General features: G+C 44.4%; 1 protein-coding gene across 1 annotated transcript in view; it reads right to left on the bottom strand.

Annotated features, from left to right (window-relative positions):
* Window positions 1-16,103, bottom strand: part of KCNJ3 (potassium inwardly rectifying channel subfamily J member 3) — an 88,499-nt gene extending 72,396 nt beyond the window's left edge. The window contains exon 1 of the mRNA XM_068097545.2: window positions 15,379-16,103. Within this exon, the coding sequence (XP_067953646.2) occupies window positions 15,379-16,056 (678 nt within the window). The 5' untranslated portion in view covers window positions 16,057-16,103. The remainder of the gene's footprint in view (window positions 1-15,378) is intronic.
* Window positions 16,104-17,310: the final 1,207 nt, after the last annotated feature.

Below are 17,310 nucleotides of genomic sequence, written 5' to 3'. Positions count from 1 at the left end.
GAAGACCCGAAACACCCCGAAGACCCGAAACACCCCGAAGACCCGAAACACCCCGAAGACCCGAAACACCCCGAAGACCCGAAACACCCCGAAGACCCGAAAACCCGAAACACGCCGAAGACCCGAAACACCCCGAAGACCCGAAACACCCCGAAGACCCGAAACACCCCGAAGACCCGAAACACCCCAAAGACCCGAAACACCCCGAAGACCCGAAACACCCCGAAGACCCGAAACACCCCGAAGACCCGAAACACCCCGAAGACCCGAAACACCCCGAAGACCCGAAACACCCCGAAGACCCGAAACACCCCGAAGACCTAAAACACCCCGAAGACCCAAAACACCACGAAGACCGTAAACACCCCGAAGACCCGAAACACCCCGAAGACCCGAAACACCCCGAAGACCCGAAACACCCCGAAGACCCAAAACACCACGGAGACCCAAAACACCCCGAAGACCCAAAACACCCCAAAGACCCGAAACACCCCAAAGACCCAAAGACCCGAAACACCACGAAGACCCAAAACACCACGAAGACCCAAAACACCACGAAGACCCAAAACACCCCGAAGACCCAAAACACCCCGAAGACCCGAAACACCCCAAAGACCCGAAACACCCCGAAGACCCGAAGACCCGAAACACCCCGAAGACCCAAAACACCCCGAAGACCCGAAACACCCCGAAGACCCGAAACACCCCGAACACCCGAAACACCCCGAAGACCCGAAACACCCCGAAGACCCGAAACACCCCGAAAACCCGAAACACCCCGAAGACCCGAAACACCCCGAAGACCAAAAACACCCCGAAGACCAAAAACACCCCGAAGACCAAAAACACCCCAAAGACCAAAAACACCCCGAAGACCCAAAACACCCTGAAGACCCAAAATACCCCCAAAAACCCAAACACCCTGAAGACCCAAAAATACCCCAAAGACCCAAAAGACTTCGAAGACCCAAAAAGCCCCTGAAGACCCCGCAGACCCAAAAGCCTCTGAAGACACCAAAGACTCAAAAGACACTGAAGACCCAAAACACCTCAAAGACCCAAAATACCCTTAAAGGCCCAGCAGATCCAAAAGATCCTGAAGACCCAAATGGCCCTGAAGACCCAAAACATTAAAGTTATTCGCACTAAGTGACGATAAAGTGACAGAACAATAAAACTAGTAAAACGGTTTTCGGAGGACATTCAAATGGAATTTGGACTAGACAAGTGCACCAAGTGCACATTTGTACAAGGTAAACCAACAAAAACAGACAACATAAAAATTTACCATGAAACAACAATACAGCAGTTAGAAAACAGAGCATCATACAAATACCTCGGAGTAGAATAGGGCCACCAAATATGTCACAAACAAATGCGCAAAACAATCACCAAAGAATACCTACGTAGAGAACAAGGTAATCCTGAAAACATACCTCTCCCCAAGAAACAAAATAGCTTGCAGTAAACCATCTTGCAGTACCAGTGTTCCAATATAGCTCCAGAATAATAAGCTGGCCCCAATAAGAAATCAACAAGTTAGACATCAAAACAAGAAAACTCCTGACCATCCACAAAATGTTTGACAAAAACCAGTGCATCCCGAGAATGTACCTGCCAAGACGAGAGGGGGGGGGAGCGTCATGATGGAACTCAAGCAGGTGCACAGAGCGACGAGTGTAGGACTAGCCGAGTATGTGAAATGCTCAACAGACTATTGGATGCAATTTGTAAACAAACATGAACACAACAAACCTGAAAACGTATCCTTAACTCACCTTGCAAATAATTTTCAAAAACAGGTGCGAATAGAAGATACTGCACAGGAAAATGAAACAGCAACAAATACAGCCCCAACAATTGCAAAAAAGACAAAATAAATATATAAAAAGAAATATCAAGAAATATACACAAACAACTGATAGAATGACAAAAGACCAGGAAGATACTAAAAAAGAATTGGACAGAGTGGAGATAGACAAAGAAGGCTCATTGGAATGGCTAAGAAGAGTTCAGCTCAACTGGGATGGCGAACGAATCATAATAAATGCCCAAGATCAAGGACACTACACCAATGGATTTTAAAAGATGGCTAGACTGAGCCAGACAGACAAGTTTAGATTCTGCAAGACAGAAACAGAAAGTACTAGTCACCTGCTCTCGGGATGCAAAAAAACTATTAATCAGAACAACTTTACACACAACAGCACAACAAAGTATGCAAAGTGATTCATTGGCATGTCTGCAAAAAGTTAAACATCACAGTAACCAAAAAACTCATGAAAACATGAACCAAGATCAAGCATTGAAAAAAAGGACATAATGCTCACGTTCGACCTCATGATTCCATCGAGCGTGAATATAGAAACCAAAGCATTGTGTCTGGACATTGTACTCAGGAACAAAATAGAAAAGACAGCATTGATTATTGAGATATCAGTACCCAGCGATTTTGGTCTAAATATAACGCAGAAATCAAGAAATTGACCAAATACCAGGACCTCAAATAGGACGTCAAAAGATCTCGGAAGGTGAAGAGCATCGAAATCGTACCAGTGATTAATTGGAGGAACAGGAATGATAAAGAAGAACCTTACTGAGATTTTGAAAACCATCCCCGGGAATATTACCAGAAATAAACTACAACTGGAGGCAATCCGGGGTTCAGTGACGATCCTGAAAAGAGCCCTTGAAACAAAACCTTGAAAAATTGTCCGAACAGCTTGGTCTATGAACTTACCTATGTGATCCCTTACCAACGTGGAGGTGTATACTTTGAATCCTTGTGGACTCCGTTCCACCACCCAAACCCCACAAATGGAGATAACAACCAACAAGACACACACACACACACACACACACACACACACACACACACACACACACACACACACACACACACACACACACACACACACACACACACACGACGTTCATCACTCTTCAAACTCCTCCTTTCCTCAACTCTTCTGTTCTAAAAACAGATCTCTCCACATGATGCATAGCTTTTTAATTAACATTTTGTTTTTGATTACATGTTTCTTTTTGCCTTTCTGTCATGAATGTTTAAATACAAACAGGAAATTAAAATTTCACATATTGGGTTGTCCAGCCTTCCTCACACCAGGTCGCTTCACAGCCACTTTGGCCTTTCCCACACAAAGACACTCACTGATCTTATGAAATCAAAACGACAAATTTGTATTTTACATGAAAGGCATTTGATAAAACATGAATATGCTCTCAATCTATGTGATGTCCCATCATTGTATATTGATGTCATGCAAATACTGTACTGTACATTGCATAATGACATGACCAAGGTTTGGTGTTGCAAAATGCTAACAGGTCATGGCAAAAAAATACAAGAGGAGGTAGAAAACTAGATATCTGTGATCACAAAGTGATCACCAAGGGTAAGCCTCCCCGCAATCCAATGAATGCATATTTTGTTCCGATCAATATATGACCTTGACCTTCAACATTTAGGGATAGAGTGTAAATTAACAAAATGTGTCTCAATGGCATGAAAATCGGAGGGAAGTTATTCAAGTTATGATCAAAAACATGTTTTTGTTAATTCGGTCTCAATCTGAAAAAGGTCGGTCAAGGTCACAAATGAAATAGGTGCACAACTTCAGTGCAAGCCCACAAATTATGATGCAAGTTCATCTTGGAAAGCCAAACGGTCTTTGACATTTTGCTTTGGCAAAATTGTGCGCTTTTTTCATACTGCCATTTGACCTTGACTTTTAACTCATAGGTTATGATTTAAATTACAGGTAAATGCACTTTACTCTAGGTTATCTAGAGTGGGCAATTTTGCTCCGATCAGACAAACCTTAGTCGACTTACAGGGAAACGTTAAAATATCTCTAATGTATTGACGATTTTAGAAATTATGCCTATGTTGACCATTTGACCTCAAAAATAATTGGTGGTTGACTTCAGTGACCTTATATGCAAATCCTGTTCAAAATTCGTCAATCGGATGAAAATTGAGGATTTTAGAAACATCACCTAAGCTTTTCCCCTTGTGGCCTATGTTGACCTGGAAAATAATTGGTGATTGATTTCAATGACTAAATATGCAAATCCTCTTCAAATTTCAAGTCAATCAGATAAAAATTCACAATTTTAGAAAATTTGCCGATGTTGACTTTTTGGCCTATGTTGACCTCACAAATAATTGGTGATTGAATCGAGTGACCTGATATGGAAATCCTCTTCCAATTTCAAGTCAATTGGAGGAAAGTTGATGATTTTAGAAATTCGACCTAAGTTGTTGATCTTTGGCCAACGTTGACCTTTTGACCTCAGAATCAATTGGCTTCTTGCTTATGATCAACTCTACCATTTGGTGAGGTTTCGTGAAGATCGGTTGAAAATTGTGACCAGTAGGTGATTGACATATAAACAAACAGCCAAAAGAGACATAACTAGCCCGAGCACTCGGTAGAGCGCATACCTCCACCAGGCTGAACAGTTTATGTTTTGTATCCCACTGATAGGCCGGATCTAGATGCGGACATAAACCAAAATCGAATTCGCTTGTTCTTGTCCTTTAACCAACTCATCCACCTGGTGTTGTCATCATCGGTACATGACTTTTTGAGATATCGTGCTATACATCGTTTTTTCCCTTATTTCTCAATGGTGAAGAATTACATAAAAGATTGTCAGATCCAGATCCGGATCTTCACCAAAATCTAATCATTTCGTCCGTGTCATATACTCAACATCTCCACCAAATTTCATCCGATTCCATCCACAACTTTTTGAGATATCCTGTTCACAAACAGACAGACAGACAGACAGACAGGGGTGAAGACATAACCTCCCTCTCCCTTTGGTGGATTTTTTGGTGGTTTTGGTGGTTTGGTGGATTTTTGGTGCATTTTTGGTGCATTTTGGGCGGAAGCATTGTCGATTTATTTTGTTTGTGGATGTTTTATTTCATGGTCACTTGGAGAAATTTTTGTGATTTTTCCTCGAAATGTCATTTCGAGTTACATCATTATGCATCAGACATTATTTCTGATATTAAAGCCTCCTTGCATATTTTAAGCCTCCTTCGTTGTGACTGACAACATTGTTGCACACAAACAATATCCTTTACTTTAATGGAGCAAAACGCCAGTGGCAATTTTTGACGGACTGTATTATGACAGAAACAGTACTGTATTATGTTAGACATGTGGACACATCAAAATACAACGTCGTGGTCCTTCACCGCACAGTAGAATATTTCAGAATGGTTCAAGGGGATCAGTTTAAAAGCATAATTCGTGTTTAGAGACAAATTGTTCGAAACAACAGGATATATCTATTTTATGGTGTGTTGTGTAATTTATGCCGAGTCAATTTAAGCTGTTTTCAAACAAACTGCCTTAACCTCATTGAATTATTCAGGGGTGGGTATGCAAAGTACATGAGTTATTTACAGCAGATGTCTTTTGCTGCCTTGATACAGTAATTTGATAATTATTCTCTGAAGGATGGTATTGTCTCGACAAGTACAAGCAACCCAAATTAATCAATTCACTATATATAAACATACACGGACTGATACTAAAACCTCATTCCATTGAATTTGACACAATAGAGCGATCACAATGCTATGAACGCTAGGTGTGGAGCTTCTACGAGTATCTTTACATGTCACAGTTTATGGCATGATCATGTCAAAGCTGATTGTCAGAACATTTGTTCTCAGTGTCAACATTTGTTAACCTCCATATTTTTAGACACCTTGACATTTTTATGACCACTTCTTTAATTCAATTTCAAATTCCTTGCTCTTCCTAACTTCCATACTGCAACCATTTCCCCCTCACCAAAATACACGCATCCACCAAGGGGACGCTGAGCTCTTCCCATAATTAACTTTAATAACTCCACCTCCTGTGGGGAGACGGTTTCAGTCAAGCAGTTTGCTTTCTCAGCTGGGAAAGCTACCCCACCTGAGGGTACATTTTGTTCATTCCATAAGGATGCACTACAAGTGTCCTTCCTGAAACAAGTCATAAAACATAATATTTCAAATATCAAGGCTGAACTCTCAAACCATTGTCCTTTCTCTAAGTCATGGTGGTGCCTTGTCAAGTCTTTCTCTCTCGTGGATGCTCCCCCTACATACTTGTCTCTCACTGCAGACTCTGCCCAAGGTAAGCTAGAATGTATAAGCTTTGCCTCCAAATATTGTCCCTCCAACCAATCCCGTTCCCCAGCTTGATCCCCAACCAAGATTACCCCGTGCTATCCTGCCAGCCTTTTGTCGAACTAAACCCTTCATTATCTTAAACATCTCTATCAGATTCCCTAAAAATCACCTCTTTTATGATGTAAAAATCCAACTCCTTCAGCTGCTCCCCATAGCTTAGTCTAGTTAGGCCCGGAATCAGTCTAGTTGCTATACGCTGTACCAACTCGATGGAAGGTATGTTCTTCCTTAGTTGTGGCAACTAAAACTGAATATATAATTTTTGATGAAATCCCTCACTACAGGGCTCTCTCTGCTGGAGGCAGGTCGAACCGCATGGACAGGTATGGTATAGCCCACCGGACAACCATTGGAGCATCTGTGAAAAATGATGGGAAGACCATGGTCTTCCATAGATGTTCTGCTGTGATTTGTTGACTCCCAGCTTGGGAAGAGCCCTGGGAATAAATTTGGGAAATTGGAACGAGCTGAGCATACAGCACGATGCTCGGCTGGCAAATGTATGGAGAAGCGCCCTTCTTTGGTGAAGATAGTGAAATGTGGAAAAATTGGCACAGGTAATTTGAGGATTTCAATGTAAAATTGAGGGTGAAGTTTGTGAGGACAGGGTGGACACTTGGGACAGTGACACCATTATTGATCCAGGTGTGTTCGACCAAAGTGTTGGAGGCTGGGACAAAATTGATAGAGTAGCAGGACAAAGCCTTCAACTGGCTGCGGGCGCGACTGCGCCAATATTGAAACACAGGGTTGTGGGGATGGAGTTTGGCAGTCTGGAGGTCAATGTGGTGGTATGGGTGGCCGAGGTGTGCGACCATGTCTTCTGGGATGGAGTCTCCTGGTGGAACATGGCTGTCGGCTAGACCTTGGGCGAGGTCATATGTGGGTGGGCACTGAGGGGCTGCATGTGGTCGGACTCCATTTTCCCTTGCACCCCATACAGAGGAATCGCCATCGATTCAGCTCATACGCCTCGGAGTTGAGGACTGATCGGCCATCCGTCATTGGGGATCTTAATAGCTGGCGACAACAATATAATATTTATATATATATATATACATATATATATATATATAGACAGTCACGTGAAAAAGTAAGTACACCCCATGTAAAGATTTGACTTTTCCAACATATTTCAACATACAGCTATTGGATCTTCATTTCAACAATATTGATAGATAAAGGTGATATAATATAACAAACATCATGAAACATTTACATTTTGTAGTCCATTGTATAATTTAAATAAACATCTATCTATAATTCCAGTAATCTCTGTACGTTTGTACGTCTGTTTGTCTGTGACCGCTGTTTCTCGACAACCACGGGTCCGATATACTTTTAACTTGCCAGGTATATTGCTGGGGACCCGAGGATGTGCCTTTTCAAGGTTTCATATTAATCGGACAATTACTTACCGAGCTATGTCCAAAAAACGATTCAACCAATCAGAGAGCAGCGAACGATCGCGTGTGCCGAACGTGGAGGACACACTCTGCCTCGGATGGCACATTTGAGAGCGTATTCATTTATTTCACGTTTGCAAACTATGTTGGCGTTAAACTATGTTTTAAAACTAATAAAACCGAATTTGCGATTCATTCGCTTTCCTGCGCGTTTGTGCACGCGATGGCGATTTCTTTACCAAACTCCGGAAGCCGTTCGCTTTGGACCAAACCATTGCATGTAAATAGAGGGGGGGGGATTGTCACCGTACTCGCAAGCCGTTCGCTTTGGACCAAACCATTTCATGTAAATAGAGGGGGGGGATATAATTTTAGATATAGATATAGTACGGGCAATGCCCTAGTAAATGCAAATTTCACATGTGGAAAAAGTAAGTACACCCCTACATTTATCACTACTTCAAATACCTAAAATTAGAATCAGGTGCACCAGCTCAGGTGCAAATGATTAGAACATCGTTAGAGTGGATCTTGGAGGAACCTGTCTTATTTAAACCTCAAACATTTACTTTGGTTTGCTCTTTGTTGTTGAAGTGTGCGGCATCACCATGCCTAGATCAAAAGAGCTCTCTGAGGCCTTCAAAAAAGCTCTCTGAGGCCTTCAGAAAGAAGGTTATAGATGCCTACGAGTCTGGGAAGGGATTTTAAAAGATCTCCAAACAATTTGAAATCAATCATTCGACTGTCCGGAAGATCATCTACAAGTGGAGAAGATTCCAAACAACTGCCAACTTGTTCAGGCCATGGCTGCCCCAACAAGTTCAGCCCGAGAGCAGACCGCAAGATGCTGAAAGAAGTCTCTAAGAACCCCAGAATGTCATCACGGGACCGACAGGTAGCTCTTGCCACTGTTGATGTCAAAGTGCACGAGTCTTCCATTAGAAAGAGGCTGCACAAATTTAATCTATATGGGAGGTGTGCCAGGAGGAAACCTTTGCTGTCCAGAAAGAACATCAGGGCAAGACTAAAGTTTGCCAATTAACACCTCGGCAAAGACCAGCACTTCTGGAACAATGTGCTCTGGACAGATGAGTCAAAGTTAGGGCTATTTGGCCACAGTACCAGAAGACATGTTTGGCGAAAACCAAAGACAGCATTTGACCACAAGAACCTGATACCAACTCTAAAGCATGGTGGTGGAAATATTATGGTTTGAGGTAGCTTTGCTGCATCAGGGCCTGGGCAGCTCACCATTGTGGAATCCACTATGAATTCTTCATTGTACCAGAGGGTGCTTGAGGATAATGTGAGGCCATCTGTCAGAAAGTTGAAGTTCAACCGAATGTGGACCTTGCAACATGACAATGACCCTAAACATACCAGTAAATCCACCAAGGAATGGCTGAAAAGAAACAAATGGAGGGTTCTGGAATGGCCAAGACAAAGCCCGGATCTAAATCCCATCGAGATGTTGTGGGGGGATTTGAAACGAACTGTGCATGCAAGAAACCCCTCAAACATCGCACAGCTGAAAGAATTCTGCATGGAGGAGTGGGCAAAAATTTCTCACAGTCGATGTCAGAGACTGGTAGACAGTTATAAGAAACGCCTACTTGAGGTTGTTTCTGCCAAAGGGGGCAATACCACCTATTAGAGCCAAGGGTGTACTTACTTTTTCCACAGAAGGAAATGGCATCTCTGTTAATTTTTTGTTGAATAAATTATTGCAAAGTCAATTTTTCATTGTTTTTTGTTCAATTAGATCACCTTTATCTATAGATACTGTTTAAATGAAGATCAAATATTGATATGTCCATATATGTTAAAAAGATAAAAACATTTCCTGGGGTGTACTTACTTTTTCCACATGCAAAATTTTCATTTATGTTTATTTAAATTATACAATGGACTACAAAATGTAGATGTTTCATGATATTTGTTATATTATATCACCTTTATCTATCAATATTGTTGAAATGAAGATCAAATAGCTGTATGTTGAAATATGTTGAAAAAGTCAAAACTTTACATGGGGTGTACTTACTTTTTCACGTGACTGTATATATATACACATACATATTATATATATACACACACAATATGTAAAAAAAAAACAATCAAAATATTGGTACACTTTATGTACCCTATATTTATGTGTTCACAGACAATCTGTATTTGTTCATATTTCATTCATCCAAAAAGAAAACAACGCTGTACTTCTCAGCCACATGAGAAACATTTTCATTGTTTGAATGAATCTCTAATTTTTGAAAACATCCTTGAAACTAAACGAAAAGTATGTGATGTGAAACTAAACGAGAAGTATATAATGTGAAGAGTAGAAAGTTTACTAACAAAGGACTTTGGACATTTTCGAGGCTTCACTTTGAATCTGTTTGTTTCACTTTTGTAAGACTCCTTCCTACACATTGCTGATAGGATGGCCGATAGGTCAGGTCGAACAGTTGATCGATTAGTAATTTGACTACTTATTTAACAACCTCAATTATTTCCACCGTATTGTGGGGTTGGCTGGAAAGTGTTTTGGCCTTGGTGTTTTCACAAACCAGCTGGCTAGGCACTATATGCTCGATAAAGGTGACCGGAATCCCTGTGTAAGTCAGCCTTGTTCCGTTTGTCTGTGGTCTGTCTGGGATAAGATAAGACTGTAATTAAGTGCCTATCTCTTCTGTGCCTTTACCTCACTACCTTGTAATCTACCCCTTTTCTCCACCACTGTAATTATATCCTCCTCCGGAGGTCTTGAGAACTGTACCCCTTGCGTCGTTTCATCTATCCCAGTCGTTGTGTCCTTTCCATCATTGATTTAGCATAGCGCGATTTGGTCAACGTCTGGGTGGAATCGGGGTCTAGTCGGGGAATAACTGTTAGGTCGCGGTAATACACCACCGCTCGGTCGAAATAACATCTAACCGCGATCCGTAACAATTGATTCGTAACCTGATTCTAGTTTGTTCAATAACTCCGACTCTTCACGAAAGACACAAAAAATCTTTAACATACCATTAATCCCCAGTGACATGCACCCAGGTCCTCCGACTTCCAGGGCAACAGTTTATGGCAGATTCGAAATTCGGCTCAAAGATGTTTGTGTACCTGCAGGCCCTCTGGGATAGCTTTTTAAAACACCCTAAAAAATCATCATTTTCTTCACCTAATCCAATTTGCCGAACTGCATTCTGCATTTGATCAAAGCTATAACTGAGACCCTAAACACCTAAAGTGCATGTATTTCTGTTACAGTGGAGAACTGTGCTCTATCCTGGGATGTCAAAGTGAGATTCGATCTTATATCCCAGGATCACATTTCACTTTCCCATTCAAATTTCACTTTCAACACCATTGCACTTATGTTTGCATTACAAAACAACACCAACAAGTTGCAATAATAATAATAATAATAATAATAATAATAATAATAATAATAATAATACGAGTTCCCTTGGTTCAACGATGCAGCAGGAGGTTATTCAACCAATCAGAGCCTATGCTATGTTTACCAACCTATGGTTGTTTGTGCGTGCTCTATCCTTTAAAAAAGTCTTTGGTGGGACTTGGCCGGGACTCGAACCGGCGATCTCCCAGACCCGGACGCTCCTTGTGCCACCATTTGCGGCACCAAAGTTCATTTAGCCAATTAATTATTCAGGCTCGATGACGTTTGCTTCCAGAAGACTCCATGTCCTCTTGAGCATAATTTTGTAAATGACTCATATTCCATTAGCATTGTCGCTAATGTGTGTTCAGGACATGTTGGGGGAGATTTATGAATTTTGCATCTGGGTGCAAGTCTATCAAAAAATGGGGGAGGGTGGGGGGAAATCTCATTTGCATTGCACTCGTGATTTAATTCACAAATTACGTCCAAACTCACTAAAAAAGGTGTTGCTGTCTTTGTAATTCGATAGACGACCTATTTAACTGAACAATGGCACGGGAGAACAATGACCACGTGGAACAATACTATGCGAGGGTGCTTATGGGAAAATGAAGCGTCCATTTCCATTTGGTTTGAGTCTCGTAATAAATTATTTCGCAATCCGCTCAATGCAAATTAGCTCACTAAAGTTAGAGGTAGCTGATAACTCACTAAAGTCAGAGGTAGCTGCTAGCTCACTAAAGTCAGAGGGAGCTGCTAGCTCACTAAAGTCAGAGGTAGCTGCTAACTCACTAAAGTCAGAGGTAGCTGCTAACTCACTAAAGGCAGAGGTAGCTGCTAACTCATTAAAGGCAGAGATAGCTGCTAACTCACTAAAGTCAGAGGTAGCTGCTAACTCACTAAAGTCAGAGGTAGCTGCTAGCTCACTAAAGTCAGAGGTAGCTGCTGGGTCACTAAGGTCAGAGGTAGCTGCTGGGTCACTAAGCTCAGAGGTAGCTGCTGGGTCACTAAGGTCAGAGGTAGCTGCTGGTTCACTAAAGTCAGAGGTAGCTGCTAGCTCACTAAAGTCAGAGGTAGCTGCTAGCTCACTAAAGGCAGAGGGAGCTGCTGGTTCACGAAATTCAGAGATAGCTTCTAGCACACTAAATTCAGAGGTAGCTAACTCACTAAAGTCAGAGGTAGCTGCTAGCTCACTAAAGTCAGAGGTAGCTGCTAGCTCACTAAAGTCAGAGGTAGCTGCGAACTCACTAAAGTCAGAGGTAGCTTCTAGCTCACTAAAGGCAGAGGTAGCTGCTAGCTCACTGAAGTTTGAGCTGTCTGGCCTGAGTTTGATTCCCGACCCCGCGACAATCATGAAACTGTCTGATTGGTGCTTCAAAGACAGATTACGTCACAACCTACGTGATCTCTTAGATCGACGTTAAACCGGGTGTGCCATGTTACTGGCATTAGCTGATGGACGTTATAAATCCCACGGTGTCTTTTGCCAAGAGCAGTCGAGCTGCAGTACCAGCACCGTGAACATGTTCAAAATGATTGCCAGCTTCCACAGTCGACAGCAGACCCGTCGCCGGTTTGTGAAAGGCTTGAGCCAAGACAATGTGATCGAGACAATGTGATCGAGACAATGCGGGGGTTAAAATGGAGGTGAAATACGATATTATAATTTAAGCAATTAACTTGATTAGTCGTTCATGAACAACGGTCCATTTCAGTGTTCATCCTGATCCGTTTAGTGTTTTAGTTCTTCCACGAATCTCGACTCTAATCCATTCAGTGTTCTAGCTCTTCCATGAGCCCTGACTCTGATCCATTCAGTGTTCTAGCTCTTCCATGAGCCTTGACTCTGATCCATTCAGTGTTCTGGCTCTTCCATGAGCCTCGACTCTGATTCATTCAGTGTTCTAGCTCTTCAACCAACATATTGAGCCATTTAGTGTTTCAGTTCTTCCACGAGCCTCGAATCTGATCCGTTGAGTGTTCCAGCTCTTCCATGAGCCTTGACTCCGTTCCATTCAGTGCTCTGGCTCTTCCACAAACATCTTGAGCTATTTAGTGTTCTCGCTCTTCCATGAGCCTTGACTCTATTCCGTTTAGTATTCAAGCTCTTCCATGAGCCTTGACTCTGTTCCGTTCAGTGTTCTAGCTCTTCCATGAATGCCTTGATTCAGTGTTCTAACTCTTCCACGAATGTCTTAATCCATTCAGTGTTCCTGCTCTTCCACAAAGGTCTTGATCTATTCAGTGTCCTATATCGCTGATGCGTCCTGATACTTTCAGTGTTCTAGCTCTCTGTTGCATCCTGGTCCATTTTGTGTTCTAGCTCTCTAATGCATCCTGATCCGTTCAGTGCATTCGCTCTCTGTTGCATCCTGATACTTTCAGTGTTCCAACTCTCTGTTGCATCCTGATACTTTCAGTGTTCTTGCTCTCTGTCGCACCCTGGTCCATTTGGTGTTCTCGCTCTCTGTTGAATCCTGATCTGTTCAGTGTACTAGCTCTCTGTTGCATCCTGATACTTTCAGTATTCCAGCTCCCTGTTGCATCCTGGTCCATTTGGTGTTCTAGCTCTCTGTTGCATCCTGGTACATTTGGTGTTCTAGCTGTTTGTTGAATCCTGATCCGTTCAGTGTACTAGCTCCCTTTTGTATCCCAATAATCTCAGTATTCTGGCTCCCTGTTGCATCCTGATACTTTCAGTGTTCTAGCTCTCTGTTGCACCCTTGTCCATTTGGTGTTCTAGCTCTCTATTGCATCCTGATCATCTCAGTATTCTAGCTCTCATTTGCATCCAGATCCGTTCATTGTCCTCGCTCTCTGTCGCATCTGATCTGTTTGGTGTTCTAGCTCTCTGTTGCGTCCTGATCTGTTTACTGTCCAAGCTCTCTGTTGTGTCCTGATCCATTCACAGTGTCCGAGCTCTCTGTTGCATCCTGATCTATTCAGTGTTCGAGCTCTCTGTTGCTTCCTGATCTATTCAGTATTCGAGCTCTCTGTCACGTCTTATCTGTTTGGTGTTCTAGCTCTTTGTTGTGCCCTGATCCATTCACAGTGTCGTAGCTCACTGTTGCGTACTGGTCTACTCAGTGTTTGAGCTCTCTCTTGCATCCTGATCTATTCAGTGTCGTAGCTCTCTGTTGTGTCCTGATCTATTCAGTGTCCCAGCTCTCTGTTGCGTCCTGATCTATTCAATGTTCTAGCTCTCTGTTGCGTTCTGATGCATTCATTGTTCTAGCTCTCTGCCGTGTTCTGATCCATTCATTGTTCTAGCTCTCTGTTGCATTCTGATCCATTCATTGTTCTAGCTCTTTGTTGCATTCTGATCCATTCATTGTTCTAGCTCTTTGTTGCGTTCTGATCCATTCATTGTTCTCGCTCTCTGTTGCGTTCTGATCCATTTATTGTTCTCACTCTCTGTTGCGTTCTGATCCATTCATTGTTCTAGCTCTCTGTTGCATCCTGATCTATTCATTGTTCAAGCTCTCTGTGGCGTTCTGATGCATTCATTGTTCAAGCTCTCTGTTGCATTCTGATCCATTCATTGTTCTAGCTCTGTTGCGTTCTGATCCATTCATTGTTCTAGCTCTCTGTGGCGTTCTGATGCATTCAATGTTCTAGCTCTCTGTGGCGTTCTGATGCATTCAATGTTCTAGCTCTCTGTGGCGTTCTGATGCATTCAATGTTCTAGCTCTCTGTGGCGTTCTGATGCATTCAATGTTCTAGCTCTCTGTGGCGTTCTGATGCATTCAATGTTCTAGCTCTCTGTGGCGTTCTGATGCATTCAATGTTCTAGCTCTCTGTTGCGTTCTGATCCATTCATTGTTCAAGCTCTCTGTTGCATTCTGATCCATTCATTGTTCTAGCTCTGTGGCGTTCTGATCTATTCATTGTTCTAGCTCTCTGTGGCGTTCTGATGCATTCAATGTTCTAGCTCTCTGTGGCGTTCTGATCTATTCATTGTTCTAGCTCTCTGTTGCATTCTGATCCATTCATTGTTCAAGCTCTCTGTGGCGTTCTGATGCATTCATTGTTCAAGCTCTCTGTTGCATTCTGATCCATTCATTGTTCTCGCTCTCTGTTGCATCCTGATCTATTCATTGTGCTGGCTCTCTGTTGCATTCTGATCCATTCATTGTTCTAACTCTTCCACAAACCCTGACTGTACACAGAAAGAGCTATAATTGCGTTGATGTTCAACGAATTAACTGAAAAAACCCTTCAGAAATAAGTATTCAAACAAATCCGAATGTCAGCCAAACAATTGCATCCAAGTTGAATTTGAACTTTGATGCATTGTGCTTGAACGCTTGTAGCATTTGCGTTGCACGGCCAGTTTCACCTTTACATACCTTAATTAGTTTACATCGGATTTGCGCAGAGACCATGTGGCTGTTTCTCAGGTTTCCGATGCGGAACATTAGGCAAAGCTTTCCGTCCCTCCAAGAGATCACGGAGGTCTTGCTGAACATCAATGTCTCGGCTCGTTTCTTCGGCTGCGACATCTTGATGAACATGCAGCCGATGAGAAACGCGTCCACGATGGAACCCATGATGGACTGGAAGAGGAAGAGGATTATACTCTCGGGACACTTGTCGGTTATGTAGCGAAATCCGTAACCGATGGTAGCTTCTGTCTCGATGAAGAAGAGGAACGCCGAGGTAAAGCCGTGCACGTTCGTTACGCACGGCGTGTAGTTGGCTCCGTGCGTCTTGTTGAGGTCTCCGCGAACGAACGCGATGACCCACCACATGGAGGACATGTACAGCCAGGCGACCGTGTACGTGAGGAAGAAAACGAGCATGTTCCAACGCCATTTGAGGTCCACTAGGGTCGTGAACAAGTCCGACAGGTAACGACCCGTCTCCGTGCGCAGGTTGCCGTGCTGCACGTTGCAGTGGCCATTCTTTTCAACAAAGCGTTGCCGTTTCTTCTTCTTCGGGGCCACCTGGCCCGTGTCCGGCTCGACGCAACCGTAGGTACTCACGATCTGGTAATCTTCGCCGAGTTTGCGCCGGAAAGCAGACATTCCTTACGGTCTGGGTCTGCGGCGTGCGCTAAAGGTAAGGGGCTCTGCTTCACCCAACACGTGCAGATGTCGCTTTGAAGGAGCTGGATAATGAGAAATCGCATTTGAGCTGATATAACGTTTATTACAATCGCGCTTTTCGCATGAGCGTCACTGCGAAGCATTCAGCCGGTGTGAGATCCCTTTTCTGCCCTCCTCCCCAACCTCCCCACCCGGTGTCTCCCCACCCTGTCCCTCCCCAACCTGCCCAACCTGTGCCTCCCCCAACCTCCCCACCCTGTCCCTCCCCAACCTCCGCAACCTGTTCCTCCCCCAACCTCCCCACCCGGTGTCTCCTCACCCTCCCCACCCTGTCCCTCCCCACCCTGTGCCTCCCCCAACCTCCCCACCCTGTCCCTCCCCAACCTGTGCCTCCCCCAACCTCCCCACCCTATCCCTCCCCAACCTCCCCACCCTGTCCCTCCCCAACCTCCCCACCCTGAGCCCACCCTGTCCCTCCCCCAACCTCCCCACCCTGTCCCTCCCCTACCCCCCCCCCCATCCTGTCCCTCCCCACCCTGTCCCTCCCCACCCTGTCCCTCCCTGTCCCTCCCCAACCACCCGACCCTGTTCCTCCCCAACCTGTCCCTCCCCAACCTCCCCACCCTGCAACCTCCCCAACCTCCCCACCCTAATCCTCCCCAGCCTTCCCACCCTGTTCCTCCCCAACCTCCCAATCCTGTCCCTCCCCAACCTGTGTCCGCCCCTAACGGACTGTGCCCCCCCCATCAACCCCACTATATTGCGAGAAAAAGCACTCCAGCCGCGGCAGCCTTCGGGTATCAAGGACAATAATTCCGTTCCGATAACTTTGTGGAATATCTAAACGGGATGAAAACGCACTGGAGCAGCGCGAGCGCACGCGCATGGCGCAGGGTCTCGGGTGCCTGGGCTGTGCAGGGTTTCGGGTGCCCGGGCTGTGCAGGGTCTCCGGTGCCTGGGTTGTGCAGGGTCTCGGGTGTCCGGGCTGTGCAGGGTCTCCGGTGCCTGGGTTGTGCAGGGTTTCGGGTGCCCGGGCTGTGCAGGGTCTCCGGTAACCGGGCTGTGCAGGGTCTCGGGTGTCCGGGCTGTGCAGGGTCTCCGGTGCCTGGGTTGTGCAGGGTTTCAGGTGCCCGGGCTGTGCAGGGTCTCCGGTAACCGGGCTGTGCAGGGTCTCGGGTGCCCGGGCTGTGCAGGGTCTCCGGTGCCTGGGCTGTGCAGGGTCTCGGGTGTCCG

Source organism: Myxine glutinosa, chromosome 7 (assembly GCF_964187855.1).
Source record: "Myxine glutinosa chromosome 7, kmMyxGlut1.1, whole genome shotgun sequence".
In the NCBI taxonomy this organism is placed as follows: Eukaryota; Metazoa; Chordata; class Myxini; order Myxiniformes; family Myxinidae; genus Myxine; species Myxine glutinosa.
The sequence above is the reverse complement of the archived record's forward strand: the minus strand, read 5'-3'. Positions and strand labels throughout refer to the sequence as shown.